This window comes from Vipera berus, assembly GCF_964194415.1.
Source record: "Vipera berus genome assembly, chromosome: 4".
Classification (NCBI taxonomy): domain Eukaryota; kingdom Metazoa; phylum Chordata; class Lepidosauria; order Squamata; family Viperidae; genus Vipera; species Vipera berus.
Window position 1 is genome coordinate 98,389,695 of NC_138206.1, and position 19,040 is coordinate 98,408,734.

The 19,040-nt window shown below is 38.6% G+C and overlaps 1 protein-coding gene across 1 annotated transcript in view; it reads right to left on the reverse strand.

The window, feature by feature from the left end:
• TMTC4 (transmembrane O-mannosyltransferase targeting cadherins 4) overlaps nucleotides 1-19,040 on the reverse strand; it is a 61,251-nt gene that overhangs the window by 25,888 nt on the left and 16,323 nt on the right. Inside the window, exons 3-6 of the mRNA XM_081326762.1 lie at nucleotides 10,137-10,252; nucleotides 8,742-8,958; nucleotides 3,970-4,057; nucleotides 244-341 (exon numbers count right to left, since the gene is read on the reverse strand). Coding sequence (XP_081182888.1) covers nucleotides 244-341; nucleotides 3,970-4,057; nucleotides 8,742-8,958; nucleotides 10,137-10,252 — 519 coding nt within the window. The remainder of the gene's footprint in view (nucleotides 1-243; nucleotides 342-3,969; nucleotides 4,058-8,741; nucleotides 8,959-10,136; nucleotides 10,253-19,040) is intronic.

Consider the following 19,040-nt stretch of genomic DNA (forward strand, 5'->3'; position numbering starts at 1 on the left):
ACCAATATAGCCAACCCATGATTAAATCAAATTATGGTTTAGTACAGTGTCTGGTGATTCACGACAGCAAGGATAATAATGAATAAAGGGAAGTAGCAATGCACCCTTTGAAAATGTTCATAGCAAAAGAAAGTTGCTGAAATTGTAAGAAATCCTGAGTAATATTGAAACACAGGAAATGCGTCTTTCTGTACAACACTGTAGTTAGCACTGAACTGAGTTGCCAAGAAATGTTAAAATTACCAGTATTGTAACTCCTTGTTCTTTGCACAGCATTGCCATGGTGCCAAGGAGAACACTCAACAAAACCCAACTGATGGAGAACTGGGATCCTTCTTTATCTATCAATTTTAAAAGAAAAGACAAAAGAGAAAAAACTGACAATCTATACAGATCTGTAGAGAATTAACACAGGTAGTTATGATTGCAAAATATAACAATATATAGAGTTGTAATTATTTACCATTAAAATGATGTTTTTTCTTTGTATATTTTTCAATTTTCACGTGTTTTAAAAAGCACTTTCAATGTGTTTTTTCTTTTCTTTGAGAGCGTGTATGGATTTATTACATCTTTGTTTTATTTTTACCTTTTTATTAATTTAAAAGGGCTCAAAAGAATAAAAAAATGTTTTCGTTTTGTAAACTAAATGTCTAAAGGATATGGTTCTCTTGTTATGTACTTAATATTTTCAACCCAAGTAGACAACACGTTGGCTTGTTTTAAAATTTCTTTTAAAAACAGCCACAGTTCCTGACTTGGCTACTTCTGTGGAATGGATTTGTAACTTCTGAAGTGTCTTCCTAAGCAAACCCACCTGATCTATATTCACTTACCACCATCTTAATAAGTAAGCAAGGAAGATAATGACAACACATTGATCCTGATATTCTATAAAAACCCAAGATTTAGGTTGCAGCACTCAAAAACAATAAATGTAGCTTTCGCGTCTCAATCCTCGAAAATGTAAAGCAACAAGAAGAAGTGCCAATTATGACTCCAAAGATACACAGATGCCAAGTGTGTTAATCAGTTTAATGAAGCACACATTCTACAACTATGCTGTTTCTCCCACCATGATCTCCTGTCAGAGAATGGAACTCATTTGTGGTTGGCACCTGAACCTAGTTTAAACTGGTACACCATATTGTGGGAAGGCATTCTGCCACCCTCAGCAGATGGTCGCAAGCTTGATGTATGCCAAAGATTTGCAGCAAGCATTTGACTCCTGTTCCAAAAGATACAATGCTCACAAGCGCTTCTGTCATTTTATAGAAGAGAATCTAGTTTACAGAATTTGATTATGTTCATACTGTAAGATTGTGAAGTTTATACATTCACTTTATGTTTCAATGAAGTCGTCCTGAGACAGAGGTCTATTTAGATTGCAAGCTCGGCTGAACATCTATACCTGAAGCTTTTTACTATGTTGAAAGTCTGTAACTTGCAGTCTAAAGAGACTGATTAAATACAGATAGTTCTCAATTTATAACCATCCATATAGAGACCATTTAAAGCTACAACTACAATGAAAAAATGTGACTTACAAGTGTTGCAGTCACATGATCAAAATTTAGATGCTTGGCAACTGACATGTATTTATGACACCTGTAATGTCCCCATTTGCAACCTTCCCAGCTGACTTCTACAAGCAAAGTCAATGGTACAAGCTGAGTTCGCCTCATGATTAGCTTAACAATTGCACTAATTTACTTAACAATCATGGCAAAAAGGTCGTAAAATGGGGTGCAACTCATTTAACAATCATCTTGTTTAACAAAAGAAATTCTGGTCTTAATTGTGATTGTATTTTACTTGTTGTTTTTTTTAAAAAAAAGAGTTAGATATTTTTTAATCCTTCTGGCTTGACAATAGGGTAAGCAGAAAGAGTGGGGCACATGAGGACCACCCTGATCCTTTACCAGCGTGCTAAAGATCATGCTAAAAAAATGTGGTCATTTATGTATCACTTTGATTTTTCATTCCATTTTAATGTCCTTTTATAACATTATGTTATTTTAAGATGTTATTATTTGGGCCATGTTATAACAACAATTTAAAAAAAGAATGAAAGTTTTTCTTTCATTAACATGAACAAGTACTAGTCTATTTGGTAGCCTCGCTCCTCCTAATGAAAATAATGTTGCATCCTATTTTTCTTTGGAAGCGCAAAACTGAAGCCAGTTGCTTCTTCCCTGTTTGAAAGGAAAAAAAGGGCAGCATAATTTTTGATTGCTAGAGGGAGCTATCACAGTCATAGCTTCCTCTGCTAGCATCAGTATTAAAATGCTGCAGGAGTTTGTCTTTCATTTGAGTCCTTGCACAGGTAAGGGAAAGAGGGAATGGAAAGAGGCTGAGGTAGACATCAAAGGCTGCTTTGATCCTGCTTAAGCATTAACACTAACTACAGCTGAAGCCTAATTGTTGTGTGAAAAACTGGAAATAAGACATTGGGTAGCCCACCTTCCTCCAAATAATAAAAGAGGTAGCAAAGTCAGGGATTCCTGTCTTTCCTAGCACCAAGTCTGAACCCAACATTTATTTTCTAGGCAAGGAGATGAGTCAGAAAACACAGAACAGGAAAGCTCAAAGAAGCCTAAGACATCTTAACTAAGTGTTAGTACACAATATCATATGTATACCATATAATCCATGGGTACATAAAATGTAGGCTATATATATATATATATATATGGGACGCGGTGGCTCAGTGGGTTAGGACGCTGAGCTTGTCGATCAGAAGGTCGGCAGTTTGGCGGGTCGAATCCCGAGTGCCGCGTAGCAGAGTGAGCGCCTGTTACTCGTCCCAGCTTCTGCCAACCTAGCAGTTCAAAAGCACGTAAAAATGCAAGTAGAAAAATAGGGACCACTACGGTGGGAAGGTAACAGCGTTCCGTGCGCCTTTGGCGTCTAGTCATGCCAGCCACATGACCATGGAGATGTCCTCGGCTTTGAAACGGAGATGAGCACCGGCCCCTAGAGTTGGAAACGACTAGCCCGCATGTGCGGGGGAACCTTTACCTTTACACACACACACACACACACACACACATATATGTGGAAGTTTAAAGCAGGAGTGTACAACCTTTGCAACTTTAAGACTTATGGACTTCAACTCCCAAAATTCCCCAGTCTGCATGGAGAATTAAGTCTGCAAGTCTTAAAGTTGCTAAAATTGGACACACACACACACACACACACATATATGTGGAAGTTTAAAGCAGGAGTGTACAACCTTTGCAACTTTAAGACTTATGGACTTCAACTCCCAAAATTCCCCAGTCTGCATGGAGAATTAAGTCTGCAAGTCTTAAAGTTGCTAAAATTGGACACACACACACACACACACCACTCTAAAGGCATGTACACAAGTATTCCCAGAGTTAGTTAGCTTCTTTAAAAGAGTATCAGCATGGAGAAGTGGTGGGTTTTGTCTATGTTTGGAAACTAAGCAGATTTAGACCTGGTTAACATTTGTTGCTATTCCAAGACTGTATGCTAGACTGGAAATAATAAAAAAAAACATCCAGAAGAAAGAAATGGTAAAATGTTTCTATGAGCCTGCCCAGAAAATGGCACTGGGACAATTATTAAATTGACTCAAGTGTGAAAATAAAAGCAAAACTGAAGTTTTCCCCAAACAAAGTAAAACTTATGTTGCAGCATAAGTTCTGAAAAATCACAGGAAATTTCTGTGCATAATAGTGCAATTTTTTTGACTCCTTGTTGCCCAAATTTCCACGATTCTTCCAACCAGTCATTGAAAAATCAAGGGTGTCTCCAGTTAAAATATTGTTAACTCATATGCAGGTGAGTTGGGAACACAGGTGAGATAGACAAAGTAACATTTTGGACATGCTGAGTTCTGAAAAGAAACTATTCCTGAGTCTTCAAATTCAGGCATTATGTTGATGTTTATCATCAAATGGCATAGCTTACCCAAAAATATTCAGGAGGAAAAGTACTTACTCTCTTTAAATGCTTTGCAGTAGCCAAGAAAAGATAACAAAAAGAATAGGGCACACAAGAGGTCTGCTCTGCCAACGATCCCTGCAATCTTAATAAGGAAACAAAGAAGAGTTTAGCGTAGTAAATGAGCCTCTTACACACCATTGAGACAACAACAGTCTTTTAAATTAATGCAACCATCCACACCAGAATTTTGGGCAGAGTTTTCCCAATTTAATCAGAGCTCTCAAGACTGAGAACCTTTTCGTTTCAGTATGACTTAATGAAATGCTTTGTCCCCTCCCACTTCACTAGGTGATCCTAACTAGAATTCAACTATTCTCATAAGAAGGACAGAAGATTCAACAATTTGCAAAATCCAGGGACTTCTGCAACTATGAAACGCTTTGGGGTTCCATGTTAAATTTCATATACCAATCTAAGTGATCTATGCCTCTTCCTCTCAAATATGCAGTGAAGTGTGAAAATGAGTTTGTTTTTAATCAAAGATGTATACCAACTAATCCAATATTAGAGAAGCCTCACAATTTCAACATTAAATATGTTTTCATTTAATTATCCTTAGCAAATGTCTGCAAGAAACCTATATATCATTTTCAAATGTTTGTGTCTATGTATGTGTGTGTTTGTGCGTACATAGTAAAAATAATAGGCATATCTTTTTGTAATACTGTGTTTCCCCGAAAATAAGACCCGGTCTTATTTTTTCTTTTGCCTCCAAGAAGCACTAGGGGGTGTCTTTTCCATTCACCTCATGGCGATGGCACCGACAGCCCTGCCCAGTCAGCCCACTTATTCTGCGGCTGAAGAAAGGCCTCTGCAGTCGAGAACCGAACTATGGATTGAATCGATAGCTCGGTTCACGGCTGCAGAGGCCTTCCAGAACGGCCTCTGACTGCAAAGTGCAGGCCTGAGCTCCGTTCTCAGCTGCAGAATGAAGCTGCTCCTTCGACCACAGAAGAAGTGGGCCAGCAAGGCAAGTGTTGATCCATAGGAGCCTGGCTGCAGTGGTAAGTTCCACACCAGCTTGATTGTTAGGCATGCGCCTCACCCCAAAACTAGGGCTTATTTTGGGGGTAGGGCTTATATTAGGACCACCCCAAAAATCAAGCTAGGGCTTATTTTCAGGGTAGGTCTTACTTTCGGGGGAAACATGGTAGTTTCTCAAGAATGATTATACACTGTAATACAGGTAGTCCTCAACTTACAACAGTTCATTTAGTGACAAAGTTACAATGGCACTGAAAAAAGTGACCTATGACCAGTGCTTTTTATACAGTATATATTAAAAAAGGTGCCAGAACTCACATACGTCATACAACCCACCTTGTCTACCCTACAAGGTTTACCTTTGTAGTTGAAAAAAAAAACCCTTCAATTTTTAGTGTATCTAAAAGACTAGGATTTTGTTCAGGATAATACTATTAAAGTTACCATGCACTGTGTGGCTTTAAATTACAAGAAGGCATTTTATTAATCTTTTGGGACATTTACCATTGGCATACCCATTTAGTTTAATGAGTGGAAATGTCAGCTTTCTATGTGGAATGAAATTGGCCCAATAAAACAAAAATTGGTTCCTTGTAAAAGATTGAATTATTTTTAAGAAGTTGTCAAACAAAGTGGAAAAAATTATATTTGGAATTTAATATGGATATTGACTTGAAACAAATTAAAGTTGAAACTTTGTCAGATTACTTTTAATTTACCTTTAAGTTAAACCCAATTTAATAAATAGATCTGATTAAACCTCATACTGTAGGTCTATCTTTACATCTAACCAATAGATAATTAATATATATTATTATTATTATTAATACATCCAAATCACAAGACATTGGCTTTGTTCTTATTCTTCCCCTCTGCAGTTTGAATATAAAATATAAAAGACTAAAAAGAGATTTTCGTAGACATCCCAGCCTTTGAACTACCCAAGGAATTGAAACAGCAAAGTTTCACTGTCAGGCCCCCTTTCTTTCCTCTCACTTTGCTTCTTTTTAACCTCACATCCACCATCTGTAAGGGAAGGCAAAAGGCTCGCTCACCCTCTTGTGAAAGATGGCCTCCATGTTTATGTGTCTCCTACCACCACCATCGGCTTCCACACCACGTGATCTGACCCAGCCAATCAAGCCATGCTCTGGCTGTGGTGTTCCGGCACCTCATGGCTCCTCCTAGAAGAGGCAGACAGTGCCGGAGGGGACCCCGCTTGCACCGTACCGCCAGCAGGGCATTTTAAAAAACAAATGCGGATAGGAAGGGAAATAATAGGAAAAGAATGCAACTCTGGAAAATCCATCGAAAAAAGGTGCTGGAACTCCGTTCTGGAGCGTTCTATGACAAAAAAAGCCCTGCCTATGACCATTTTTCACAGTCATGATCATTGCAGCATCCCCATAATCATGTGATCAAAATTCAGATGCTTGGCAATTGGTTCATATTTATGACCTTTGCTATGGCCCAAGGTTCACTGATCACCTTTTATGACCTTCTGACAAGCAAAGCCAATTGCAGATTCACTTAACAACTGGGTTACTAACTTATCAAGTGAAGTAATTCACTTAACAACTATGACAAGAAAAGGCATAAAATGCGGAAAAACTCACTTAACAAATGTATCACTTAACAACAGAAATTTTGGGCTCCATTGAGGTCATAAGTTGAGGACTTCCTGTAGTTTTTGAAGACCAAACTCAGATTCATAGAATAAAAGGCCCGGAGGATTCCTTAGAGACCATCTAGCCCAACTTCCTTCCTTTGCAGGAATTTGCTCTCAGAGTAAGTGAGTTAATAAGCTTGCTTATTCTCTGAGTTAGTCTTCTCCAATTGGGGCTATATCCAAATGTATTCTTCAGCTCCCCAAATTTCTCTACTAACATGGGAGGGGGTGGGGAATCTAGGTTGTGAATGGCTATTCAAGGACGTCAGAAACATTTTCAATGGATGACAAAATGATCATAACAACTTACCATTGATTTTTCCTAGGATTTTTTTTAGAAAACCTATCCCACATCCCCTTTAAAACTATTTTCTAGTGCCCCATACAATATCAACAAATAATAGCGTAAATGCACTTACAGCCATTTAAGCTATCACAAGGCATAGAATGATGGAATTGTGTAGCCTAACTATAGTCAGCTATCACAGAGAGAGACAAATCCTTCCTCTCAACAATATTCTGAGAAGCCATGACGTTTTCCCTTCAAAAGACTCAAGGCAGGGAACCATGAGTTCAGAGATGGAGTAGCCTTCAGGTCCACTGGAAGACTGGAACTTCTTTATGGCCCACAACCCACCCTTCTTTGGCCATTTCCTATACTTCTGAAAAACAGCCTGGAGGACACAAGGGAGCATTCAGGAGACATCAATGTCTGTGAATGTTTTTCCCCCCACGTGTATCGTAAAATAGTCAAATAGCCAATTCAATTCCAAGGAAAAATGGAATCTCGCAAAACCCAAAAAAGCATAGGTCTATCACCCAAACCCTGTAGTGTGGTACTAATATGTATGGGACTCACATGTAGCCTCAAGAACAAATGTGCCCTCTTGGTTATCTCTCTCTCTAATTTTACTCCTTGACCTCCTAGATTGACTGAGGGATTTATGTGTAAACCACTGTTTAACCGCTGGAACTTCATCTGATTTGCACACCCAAGAGTTGCAGGTTTCAGAATCACTGTGCTTTCTCAAATAAGAGATCAACACTCTACCTACCCCTTTGAGCAGAACCAATTTCAGATGTAGTTGTCATTAAAAAAACAAAAGCAAACCATTTCATAGCAAGACATTGATTCACATTTGTAAGGGGCAGTCACAGAGAAGACTAGATCATATGTAAAATTTTGAAATGTATTATTACTTCAGGATAGTTTCAAATGTCAAACCCAAAAACATCTGTTAACTGGCTGATAGGGTAAGCAAGGATAGGCAAAATGGTGTCTCGACACCAACATAACCAGACACCATTGGCTCCCTATCTTACCTCAGTTTTATGGAAACACCTATCTTCATTGGCATGTTCCAAATGTGAAATCAGCCCCAAATATTGCTTAGTATAAACAACTGTCACCATCCAAGGACTACTCAACTAACAACTGAATGGTGGCATCAGATTAAGTCTCTGTTCAGACGTGCACTGAATGGCTATCCTCTTCATATGATATGGAAAAATAACCATAGGCCCCCGGCTGCTATCCCAATATTAAAATCTGAGTACCATCTTGCTCCTCGGAGAACCCATAACTGGCTTTGGCTTTGAAGAAACGGATCACAATGGGCTGCTTCTGCCTGAACCACATAAAGATCATATGAACTGTTCCTGAGAAATTTGTTTCAAGAAAGACATTGGATATATCCAATGCAGCACATTTTGGGGGTGTTTAGGTAGGAGATTGACTACCAAGAATTCATAAAAACTAGGGATTCTGCCATACAAGTACTTACACTTTCTCCTAGCAAAATGCTATCATCAATCTCCCCAATTATGGACACACCATGCAATCTTTATGCCAATCAAGATACACTTTAAAAATAAATAATTATATAAATTATCGGCATCTTTTGAAACCAAAATCTCTCTGAGGGATTATAATATACCAGAGCAGGACATACAAGCAAAGAGAGGTGGCAACATAAAATCAGGTATGTTGTAGACAGACACACAAATGGAGGAGTGCATATAAGAAAGGTAACTTGCAAGAATACAAAAGATTAGATGACGGAACCCTGACATTTCTGAGCACTTCTTAACACCTGAGTCATTAGGTACTTACACATTCAGTGTGCACAGGATGTACGGCAAACAGCAAAGCCGCTAGGAGGGAGGATTTGGGGACAAAGTTGAGCCTTCTTCCTTTATTGGTGTAGTGCAGCCCACCCAATAATATTGAGAAGACATCAACAATTAAGACAGAAATAATACAATGGAGTATTATATTGATGATATGAAAGCCCAATGGGTGGAAGCCTCCAGCTAAAAGGTAATTAATCCTATGCAAGGGAAGACAAAAAGAAAACAGTGAAGTTAAAAATAGGAATAAATGAAATTAGAATATGTTAAAATAATCCATAAGTGTGTTTTAGGTGCACAGAGATGGCAGTGCCTGTGTACGGTAACTTAGTATAGAGAGGAGATATTGAAGGAAAGTGACAAACAGGGATGCAAAAAGCAGGCATCTTATCACTTGGCCTAGCAACTAGCACCCAGGGCTGTGAAGCATCAGAGAGTAAGGAAACAGGTTCTTCTCAACCCAGAAATAGAAGATCCTTTTAAGAGTTTTTGTTCCTTTCTTCTTTTTCACATGCTTTCTCCTTTTCTTTTCTTCTTCCCCAACCAGTGATTCAACCTGAGTTCCAGAACAGTTTCTGAGCCACTGTTAGTTAGTACCACTGTTAGGGCAACATTAAAATACTAGCAATCAAGAAGAATGGTTTTGAAGCCAACTGAATACATAAATGGTACACCATGTGTCCTGCATGCCAAAGGTCTCAGGTTTAATCCTTGGCAACTCCAACTAGAAGTGGAAACCTTGCCCCCATCCAATATATAGAAATATGGCACTTTGAATGGAAATGCTGCTATAGTTATAAATAACTATAAATGCTGCCATAAATATAAATACCGGTAAGTAACCTTTCCTTGTTAGATGCTTATATTGGGACTTATCCCAATGGTTTTACAAAGGAAAGCTGGAGATTACTCACTTCTTCCCCAAGAGGTTCTGAATATGTGGATGTGACAGCGACTGTACTATAGCGGACCATATATTCCAATGAGGACTATAACACAATGGCAGCCTTCCAGCCAAAAGAAAAAGGCAAGCACTAATAAAACTACATGTTGTGTTAAAATGTTGCTAATATGGGTGTGGAAGCAAGCACAGTATACTTTTCGGGTTCTTAAGAATCTAGAAATGAGGCCCAAATTTTACTTATGAGATGTTTCTGACTGTAACAAGAGAAGTTATTCTATACTAGAATGGTCACGGTTGAGGAACACAAAATTGTTGTCACAGATTATATATATCCAGATGGGAAAATCAATCTATATTTAGAACACTAAATGGCTTTTTATTTCACTAAATAGACAGCATCTCAGTGAATTTTATCCCCATTAATGACTCTCCCCACACAAAAAAGCAAATTTAAGGTAGCCTGAAATGTCTCACCTGAAAGTCAATACAGTAAGCGGTCGGTAAGATTTGTGGCTTGTATTGCTACTGAGTTTACTCCCCCAAAAATCATGATGCCATAGATCACCAAGTGGGGTATCAGCCCTTAGATCCTGAAAGAACAATGGTTATGTGATCATGTCTCAGAATCTGAGCTCTGAAGTAAATCAAAAGAATTGTTCAACTGGGATTGTGCCTAGTAATGTACCAGTATATAACCCTTTAGAAAGTTAAATCACAACTTTTGGGTTGGAACAACAAACTATGAAACTTATTCAATGACAAAAGAAAAGATTCTGCCAAGTGAGCAATTTCATTTTTATTTCAATGTCTGTAAAACCTTTGGATAAGGTGGGGTAAAACACATTAGCATATAACTGACAGGGAAATAAATAATGTGAAATAACTTTGTCGATTCCACACCACCAGGCAAGGAAGGCAAGAGCATTCCAACTTAAGGAGAGCTGTACCTACCCATGCAGTAGATCTGAGTTTTGATGAAAACTCTCCTCAGCAAGATAGCAGATTGACTCCTATTATTTTTTACTCCTAGAGACCAATCAATCAATCAATCAGAACAGAGCTGAAAGGGACCTTGAAGGTCATCTCAAGCAGGGGACCCTATACCATTTCAGATAGGTCGCTGTCCAGTCTTTTCTTCAAAAGCTCCAGTGATGAAGCACCTACAAGTTCTGAAGGCAAGCTGTTCCACTGGTTAATTGTCCTCACTGTTAGGAAGTTTGTCCTTAATTCCAAGTTGTTTCTCTCCTTGATTAGTTTCCATCCATTGTTTATTGTCCTGCACTCTGGTGCTTTGGAAAATAATTTGACCCCTCTTCTTTGTGGCAGCCACTCAAATACTGGAATACTGCTATTATGTCACCCCTAGTCCTTCTTTTCTCTAGACATACCCAATTCCTGCAACTGTTTTTCATATGTTTTTGTCTCCAGGCCCTTAAATCATCCTAGTTGCTCTTCTTTGTACTTTTTCCAATAAAAGATGATAGCAAATACTTTATTTTAAATTTTTATTAAATAATCGTTGCTTATTCTTATTTTTAAATCTTGCATCTATGATTCTAGCTGGGAAAATGTAGCTGAAGCCACAAAATTACACCAGGAAAGAAAGGAAGTATTGTCTCTTTGAGGGAGATGGGCAGTTCAGAAATGTGAAAAATAAATTTAATTTTAAAAAAAACTACCACCAATTCCTGCCCGTTACAGTTTTGGAATAAATTTGTATAATCAAGCCTTCCCATAGAATTGCCATTATAAGTACGTGTACAATAGTTCTAAATTCATGGGTAGTCTTCCTTTAACTGGCATAGTTTGCACTGGAATCTCGTTCACTGAATGAAGCGGTTGAGTGAAATTCATCCCTCAGGATGTGAAAGGGAACACCTTTGGCAGGGGGTAGGAATGGAGCTCAGATCTCCACCCCAGTGAAGGCGTTCGGCTTCCCTTGTTGAGCAGCTCTTTCAGCCAGTACCCAGAGACAAAAGGGAGTTCTCTTGGCAGGTGGCCACAGATTACAATCTTCCCTCCTCCTGGCTTTCCCATTGACTTTCTGGTGAAACTGGCAGAGAAAGTTGCAAATGAGCGGGGAGTTGGCTTAACTTCTTCTAACATCCAATAAACTTGATATCGATTGATAATGCAAAATACAGTTTCATTTCACCATTATCTCACATCCTGGACATAAACTGCTTCAACTTCTTCCCTCAAGATGACATTATAGGGCATTGCATGCCAAAAAACCAGACAGAAACAGAGTTTTTTCCCCCCACGCTATCACTTTGCTAAACAACTAATTCCCACAACACTGTCTTATGCCCTGGGATGTCAAACCACCTAGTAGGGCTGCATTACTATTACTGTTATCCTTCCCATCTTTCCTATTATCTATTTCCTTAGCTTCTTATGACTATAACTTTGTTGTTTTTATCTCATGATTTATGTTGATTTCTTTTATTTAGTATCCTATTGTTGTGACTCAGGGTCAGCCGGTGGGTTCGGCACCCGGCTCAGATGTATCGGATGACTCAGATGAGGGGGAGGAGGAGGGTGTGGAAGACGAACCGGCTGATGATGGCTTGGAGGCTTTGCAGAGCCCTCAGCCGGGGACCTCTTCTCAGCTGCGTGAGCCCGATAGTGCGGAGGATGATGACCCACAGCTGGCCCTGTTCAAGGACGCCCGACGCAGGAGGCAGTCGAGCAGGAACAAACAAAGAAAGGCTGTGGGACTCCTCGGGAGGAGGCACAGGGAGACCACGCCCTGAACTCTAAATAAAAGGAGTGTTTGGGGAGGGGCTGGTTGCTGAAAGCAACCCTTCCGCTTGAGGATTCAAGTTCCTGTGTTTTTGTTTCTTGTTCTGTTAATTGACTATTAAATCTTGGCAAACGCTTTTCAGCCTTGGACGCTCTCCAGTCTCTTCTGTTTGAATAGGGGTTTGCCTTACTACAAGGCCGGAAGAGGGCTGGTTCAGAACACCTATGACTATCACTGAGTGCTGTATCTTATGATTTATTATTGTATTTTATGATTATAATCATGATTTATTACTTATTACTTGTATGTACACTGAGAGCTTATGCGTGGGAGACAAATTCCTTGTGTGTCCAATCACACTTGGCCAATAAATTATTCTATTCTATTCTATTCTATTCTATTCTATTCTATTCTATTCTATTCTATTCTATTCAATTCAATTCTATTCTATTCATTGGATGTAATTGATGTCTATTGTCTCAGTCCTTGTCATCTGCAAATCCTGAAAGAGAGTTCAAGAATCTTACAGATGGCAACTACCAGTAGTTATCAACTACTGTACCAGTTGAATTCCTGCTGAGATGTTTTCTTAATTGTCACATAACTTGTTAAACTATTGTTATTTGTTCTGAAAATGTGTAGGCCAGCCCTGTACCATGCTGATGAATAACATTAACAGAACAAAGGAGAAAAAATTATTAGGCATGATGTTTCTATTATTGCCAAGGTGAGGTTATATATTCACACAAATGAATATATATGCACATGCACACACATATATATGAAAGAAAGAGGGGCTGACAATGTGTTCCATTCTTTCAGGAATGCATTTGTATACATTGTTTTACATCTAGGTATGTGAACCTCAAGTATCTCTCTGCATCTGGAGTTCTTCCATCCATTTGGTTGTCCTGGGTAACTGTAGAAGAAATCCAGGGATACTTTGTGCAAGAGATAAGGGAAAATTTGGTTACCTAAAGCCTGAAAATTATAAATATCAAATGTTAAATTGGAATATGAATGGGAAACTAAAAATTGGAAAAAATCAATAACAGGACATTGATTGTTTATAAAGATTGAATGTAAAAGTAATTAAGATATGTATAAGCTAAAAATTTATTGATAAATGTAATAATGATGTTTTTACTTAGTTGACATAATAAGAACTGTATTAGCTTAAATATGAGATAGTAGATATTAAGGGAAAAAGAGAGGAAATATTTGATGTTGTAACCAGAGATTTGTACTAAAGATTTTATCTGTTATTGAACTATTGATTAACCCAGCCACCACGTTGCTTTTTAAACACTTAAATGTAAAATTGGAAAATTAATAAAATATTATTTAAAAAAAACAGATCCAGGCAAGAACTAAGACTATGTATTGCCTTCAGAAGCAAGATCCATTTTAGGAAACAAGAACTCAGATCAGAGACAGGCAAGGTAGCATTCTCCAGGTGTTTGGGACTTCAACTCCTGTTAATTTCACCTTTTATGGCCAATAGCAATAAACGGTAAGAGTTGGACTTCCAAATATCTGCAGGGCATCTGGCTGTTTACAACTGATACAGATATTCATTTGGCTATTACTCTCGCTGAAAGTCCTTCCGGTGTGGTTCATGTTACTACCAATACCTTGTTAAGTCCTGGACAACTACACAGAGCTAAACTAATCATTTTCCATGCTGGCTGAAAAATTCTGGAAATTGAAGTCCACAGGTCTTAAAATTGCATGCTTGGACATCCTTGCTCTAGTCATTGATCCAAAAAAGCTTGAGAAGATCCAAGCACTCATCTACTACTACTACTGGGGGGGTGCCGTGAAACCAACAAAAAGGAACATTATCGAGCAGCTGAGATGACGTAAAAAAGGTAAGGATTCATTATGGCCAACACATTTGCCTTTTTGATACACCCTTTTGCCTTCCAACAGATACCCCCACAGCAGGAAGGCCAAGAACTATGTTAGATTTAATTTAATAATAATTTCTATTAAATAAAATCTTTGTGACTACTCCCTACTATTTATTTTCTTCTTCTGTACTGTTAAAAATGATAATTACCTGCCATCTTTTGAAGACATTCTGAGTTTACAAGATATGACTGTAATATTTATAATTAGCAACTGGGAGAAAGATGAAATAAATCAATTTGTTGGGATCCATGTACTATATTTGAAAGCCTTAAAAAGTCTTAATAATTTTATAGCCGTATTTATTCAGAAGCAAATCATAATTTAATCAGTGCATTTCATTGAAAGGTGAAGCACACAGAGCTGTAATTTCTAGGATTTCTCCCCCATATTAAATACTTCAGAGATATCAGGAACATATTACTATATTTGTTCTGCATTAATAGAAACTTTAACAAAAAGCAGCAGGCAGTCTCATTACATCCATAAGGCAGAATGCAAACAATAAGAAATTATTCATGCATGCTCCCCTAAGTATTACAACACCCAGGAATAATTTATTCTACAGTTTATAACCATGGGCTTTTTTCTTTATCTTAATAAATATGAAAATAAGAAAAAGCAAACCAAAAGCTCAGAAAACAGACTGAAATGAAATTCTGGCATCAGTGCAGTTTGCACTGAACCTCTTGTTACTTTAAATAGGGGAAGGATTTTATTTGGACAAATAAGACAATAACCACCTCTGTAAAAATGCCTGTCTCGGTTATATATATATATATATATATATATATATATATATATATATATATATATATATATATATATATATATATATATATATATATATATATATATATATATATATATATATATATATATATATATATATATATATATATATATATATATATATATATATATATATATATATATATATATATATATATATATATATATATATATATATATATATGTGTGTGTGTGTGTGTGTGTGGAGGTCTATCAGCAAACACTCTGTCATTAGATTTTAGTTTTAGTTAATGAGTGTCTACATCAGATTCAATCTTTCTGGGCGTTGATTTGACAGGAAGCTAACCAACAGTCTTATAATGCTTTAGAGATTAAAAATATCCACTGGCATATCCACTTTCAAGATCCAAAGTTCACTTCAACACATGGATTCTTTACAGTGTTTCTTAAGCTTAACAACTTTAAGATGTGTGGACTTCAACTCCCAGAATTCCCCAGGCACTATGTGTGTCGGAACTGCCATCAAACTGCTTCAGCACTGTTTTGCTTAGCTTTGATTTCAGTCTGTCATAAAATGTGGGGAGGGAGAATGGGAAGATAGGAAGGAGGGAATAACAGGAACCAGAGGTGCCATCCAGAGACAACAATGGTGAGATCCAAGGACCCAAGCCTGGGAATGGAATGCGAAACGTCCATCCAAAGAAATGCCAAAATGTGGAACTGTTACCAAAACACCTAATTTGAACATTATTGGACACCACCATGATGACCAAGGGGGGAGGGTCTAACTCTAGGAGAAAGCAAAATTACTGGGGTTGTGCAGGAAATCCTCAGATCTGGCTTTGCTACACTGTAACTACTTGGCTTCAGTAAAAGTATACCTTTCACTACAAATGGAGTTGAGGGTCTTTCTTTCCTGAATATCAAAGCTGAGACAGGCCTGATAATGCATAAAACAGCAGTGTTATCCCTTAGATCAGGGGTGTCAAACTGCCGGCCCATGGGCCGGATGCATCATAGTGAAACCGCGCCCACCCCATTGCCAGCAATGGCAAAAAAGTCACGATATGTCACAACACGTCACATGACATCGTGAGTTTGACACCCCTGCCTTAGATGGACACTAGGTGCTGGTAGCAAGAGTTTCCTATAGAGCACAGAATTTCAGACATGGGGGTTTTGCAATGTTTGGCAATGGGTGAGAAGAAAATTTGTCAATGGGGGGGGGGAAGGAGACTTAAAAATATGGCATTTTATAGCACATGGAACTATCCGCACCATTCTTCTATAAGAAAGCAGAGAGCACAATCCTGAGGTACGCAATACAAATAGTTCCCAACTTACAATGGTTCATTTAGGGACCATTCAAAGTTACAATACTGGAAAAAATGACTTATGACATTTTTCACACTTACGACCACTGCAGCATCCCCATGGTCACATGACTGAAATTTGGGCACTTGGCAACTGGTTCACATTTATGATAGTTGCAATGTCCCGGGGTCATGTAATCACATTTTGCAACCTTCAGAGTAGCAATTCAATGGGGAAGCCAAAGTCACTTAACAACTGTGTTCCCAACCTAACAACTGCAGTGATTCACTACGCTGTGGCCAGAAAGTTCGCAAAATGGCGCAAAACTCACTTAACAAATGTCTCACTTAGCAACACAAATTTTGGGCTCAATTGTGCTCGTAAGTCAAGGACTACTTGTACTTTTTTGTTTGCTGGCTGAGAGAAATGTGCCACAGACACAGACTGTGTTCTTGATATATTTGTTGAATCTTGGAAATGATCTAGGGAGACAATAATGGAACCTGCACAAGCAATGAAGAACAATTGATTAGTTAGGTGTTCTTTCTCTCGCAACTCTTCCTCTAATGCATATACTTTTTAAAGTATTTTAAAGATAAGGTTGAAGAGGCTAAAGTTAAATCGTTAATAAATAAAACCTTTTGACATCAGCCAACAATTTCAGAATATGCATAATAGAATTTCATTTTCAGTTGTTCCCCTCTGTCTAGCATGTATGATGCCAAACCTCCTATTATAGGGCTTAGACTGGTTGCTGGAATTTCTCAAACAACCTACAAAGTTGTCACTTTGTCAAAGCTTGTGCATCCTAAAGCATGTAAGAATACCAATTTTTATTGTGCCAATAAAAATGACATCAATCTTGCAGGTGATTTACTGCAGCAAAGCTTTCTCCAATCTAACAACCAAGGAGTTGGTGTCAAGGGGTTCAGGTCTTATGGATTTCCTGTCAGGAGTCCTATCCATAGAGTTTGGAAGAAGATTGTGCTCAGCTAATTGACCACAAAATTACAAATCTGATCTGACAATGTCGTCTTATACCACATGTATCATTCGAGACCAGCATGGCTCTCTTGCCCTGGCAGTGGGTCTTAAAACTTTTATTCTGTTACAGGAGGCTTCTGATGCCAGGGAACTGAGTTGAGCAAAGTGCTGAAATAACTATTCCTAGTGCCTTTCGTGTCCTTCAGTGTATTCTTATTTTAAACATTACCATTCCTGTACTCTAGATATTTGATGCCAACCAGTTTCTTACTGAAACCTTGAACGGCCCCCAATGTGATAAAATGTTGGCCTTTCCAGAGTATTAATGATAGGAAAAAGGGCCAATGGTACAAGATGTCCTCTTCCCTCTTCATACATAGATACCCTCAAACAAAGTAACACATTTTCTAGCCATTGTAATACTGTAATTAATAACTCAAGCATTGTTTGTTGCTGGAGCATCAGAAAAATTTATCGGTGGAAACCTGAGTTGTAGTCCAATTCATTTTACGATGGCAGATGGTGGAATGCTACACTGATTAGGGCCCCGTTATCTAAAAAAAAAAGATTTCTACCTTTTACATCTTTACTACATTCTTCTTATAAATATAGCAAAAAAAAAAAATCCAAGTAGTTTTGTCTGACAGATGCTGGGCAAATTCTTCCACTGGTTGAGTACTAGCGATGCTCTAGACATCTCTTCTCCCGTCAATTCCTTTGTAAATCAGAGGGAGTGGTGGGATCTCCGAGAAGAGAGAGGTTGCATGGGTATGATCTGATCCAAGGTCTCAGCTGTTCCCTTATTCAAGTGACAACCAAGTCTTCAGATGGATCATGTAGCAGACCAACAGGAACAGCCCTGAGCTCCCTCTAAAGGTCATCCAGGTTCATCATTTTCAGGAACAAACCAATCTAATGGGTACAGCCTTCCTGCAGTGGATACTGGCACTAGGGAATCCCATGGAAATTAGGGGGTCATCTGACTATAACAAAGGAGACACTAAGAATTTGCCCATTTCATATCACATAGCCACTGCTCTGACAGGAACACCTGATCCAAGTATGACCACTGTCTCATGTTTGGCTCTGAATGACCTAGGATAGGCCCATGGTCATCATGTTGGCCATGAACTCCAGAGCCAGCTCAGACAGGGAGGATGCATTGCAGGAGCGAGGCTGGTCCCTAGAGCCCAACCTGGTGCAAGGGTGTGAAGGAGTTACTGGATGACAATCACCACATCCACACCCCTGGCCCAGAGTTTCAGTTGAAGCCACATCCCAAACCTTACTGGGCATATTTCTGAAAAAGCTAACCTTCCCATTCCTGGGCCTAGTCAGGTTTCGGTAATACATGCCCTCTCAATGATTAAGTCGCTGATGAAGGAAGCCTTATTACAGACCGACCTGGCGCTCAGTAGCAGTGGGCAGGGCCACTGAAAGTGTGTCTATGACAATTTGCCACAGCCAACTTGCCATGACCAACTTACCATGGCCAACTCATCACAGCCAATTTGCCATGGCCAACTCATTGTGGGACAACTTGCCATGGCTAACTCATCACAGGACAATTCACTGCAGGACAAGAGTTACGCCAATATCAAAGAAATGGTGGCATAGATCATTAAAGAAAGGATGAAAAGGAGGGACAGAATGAAATGTGAATGGCAAAA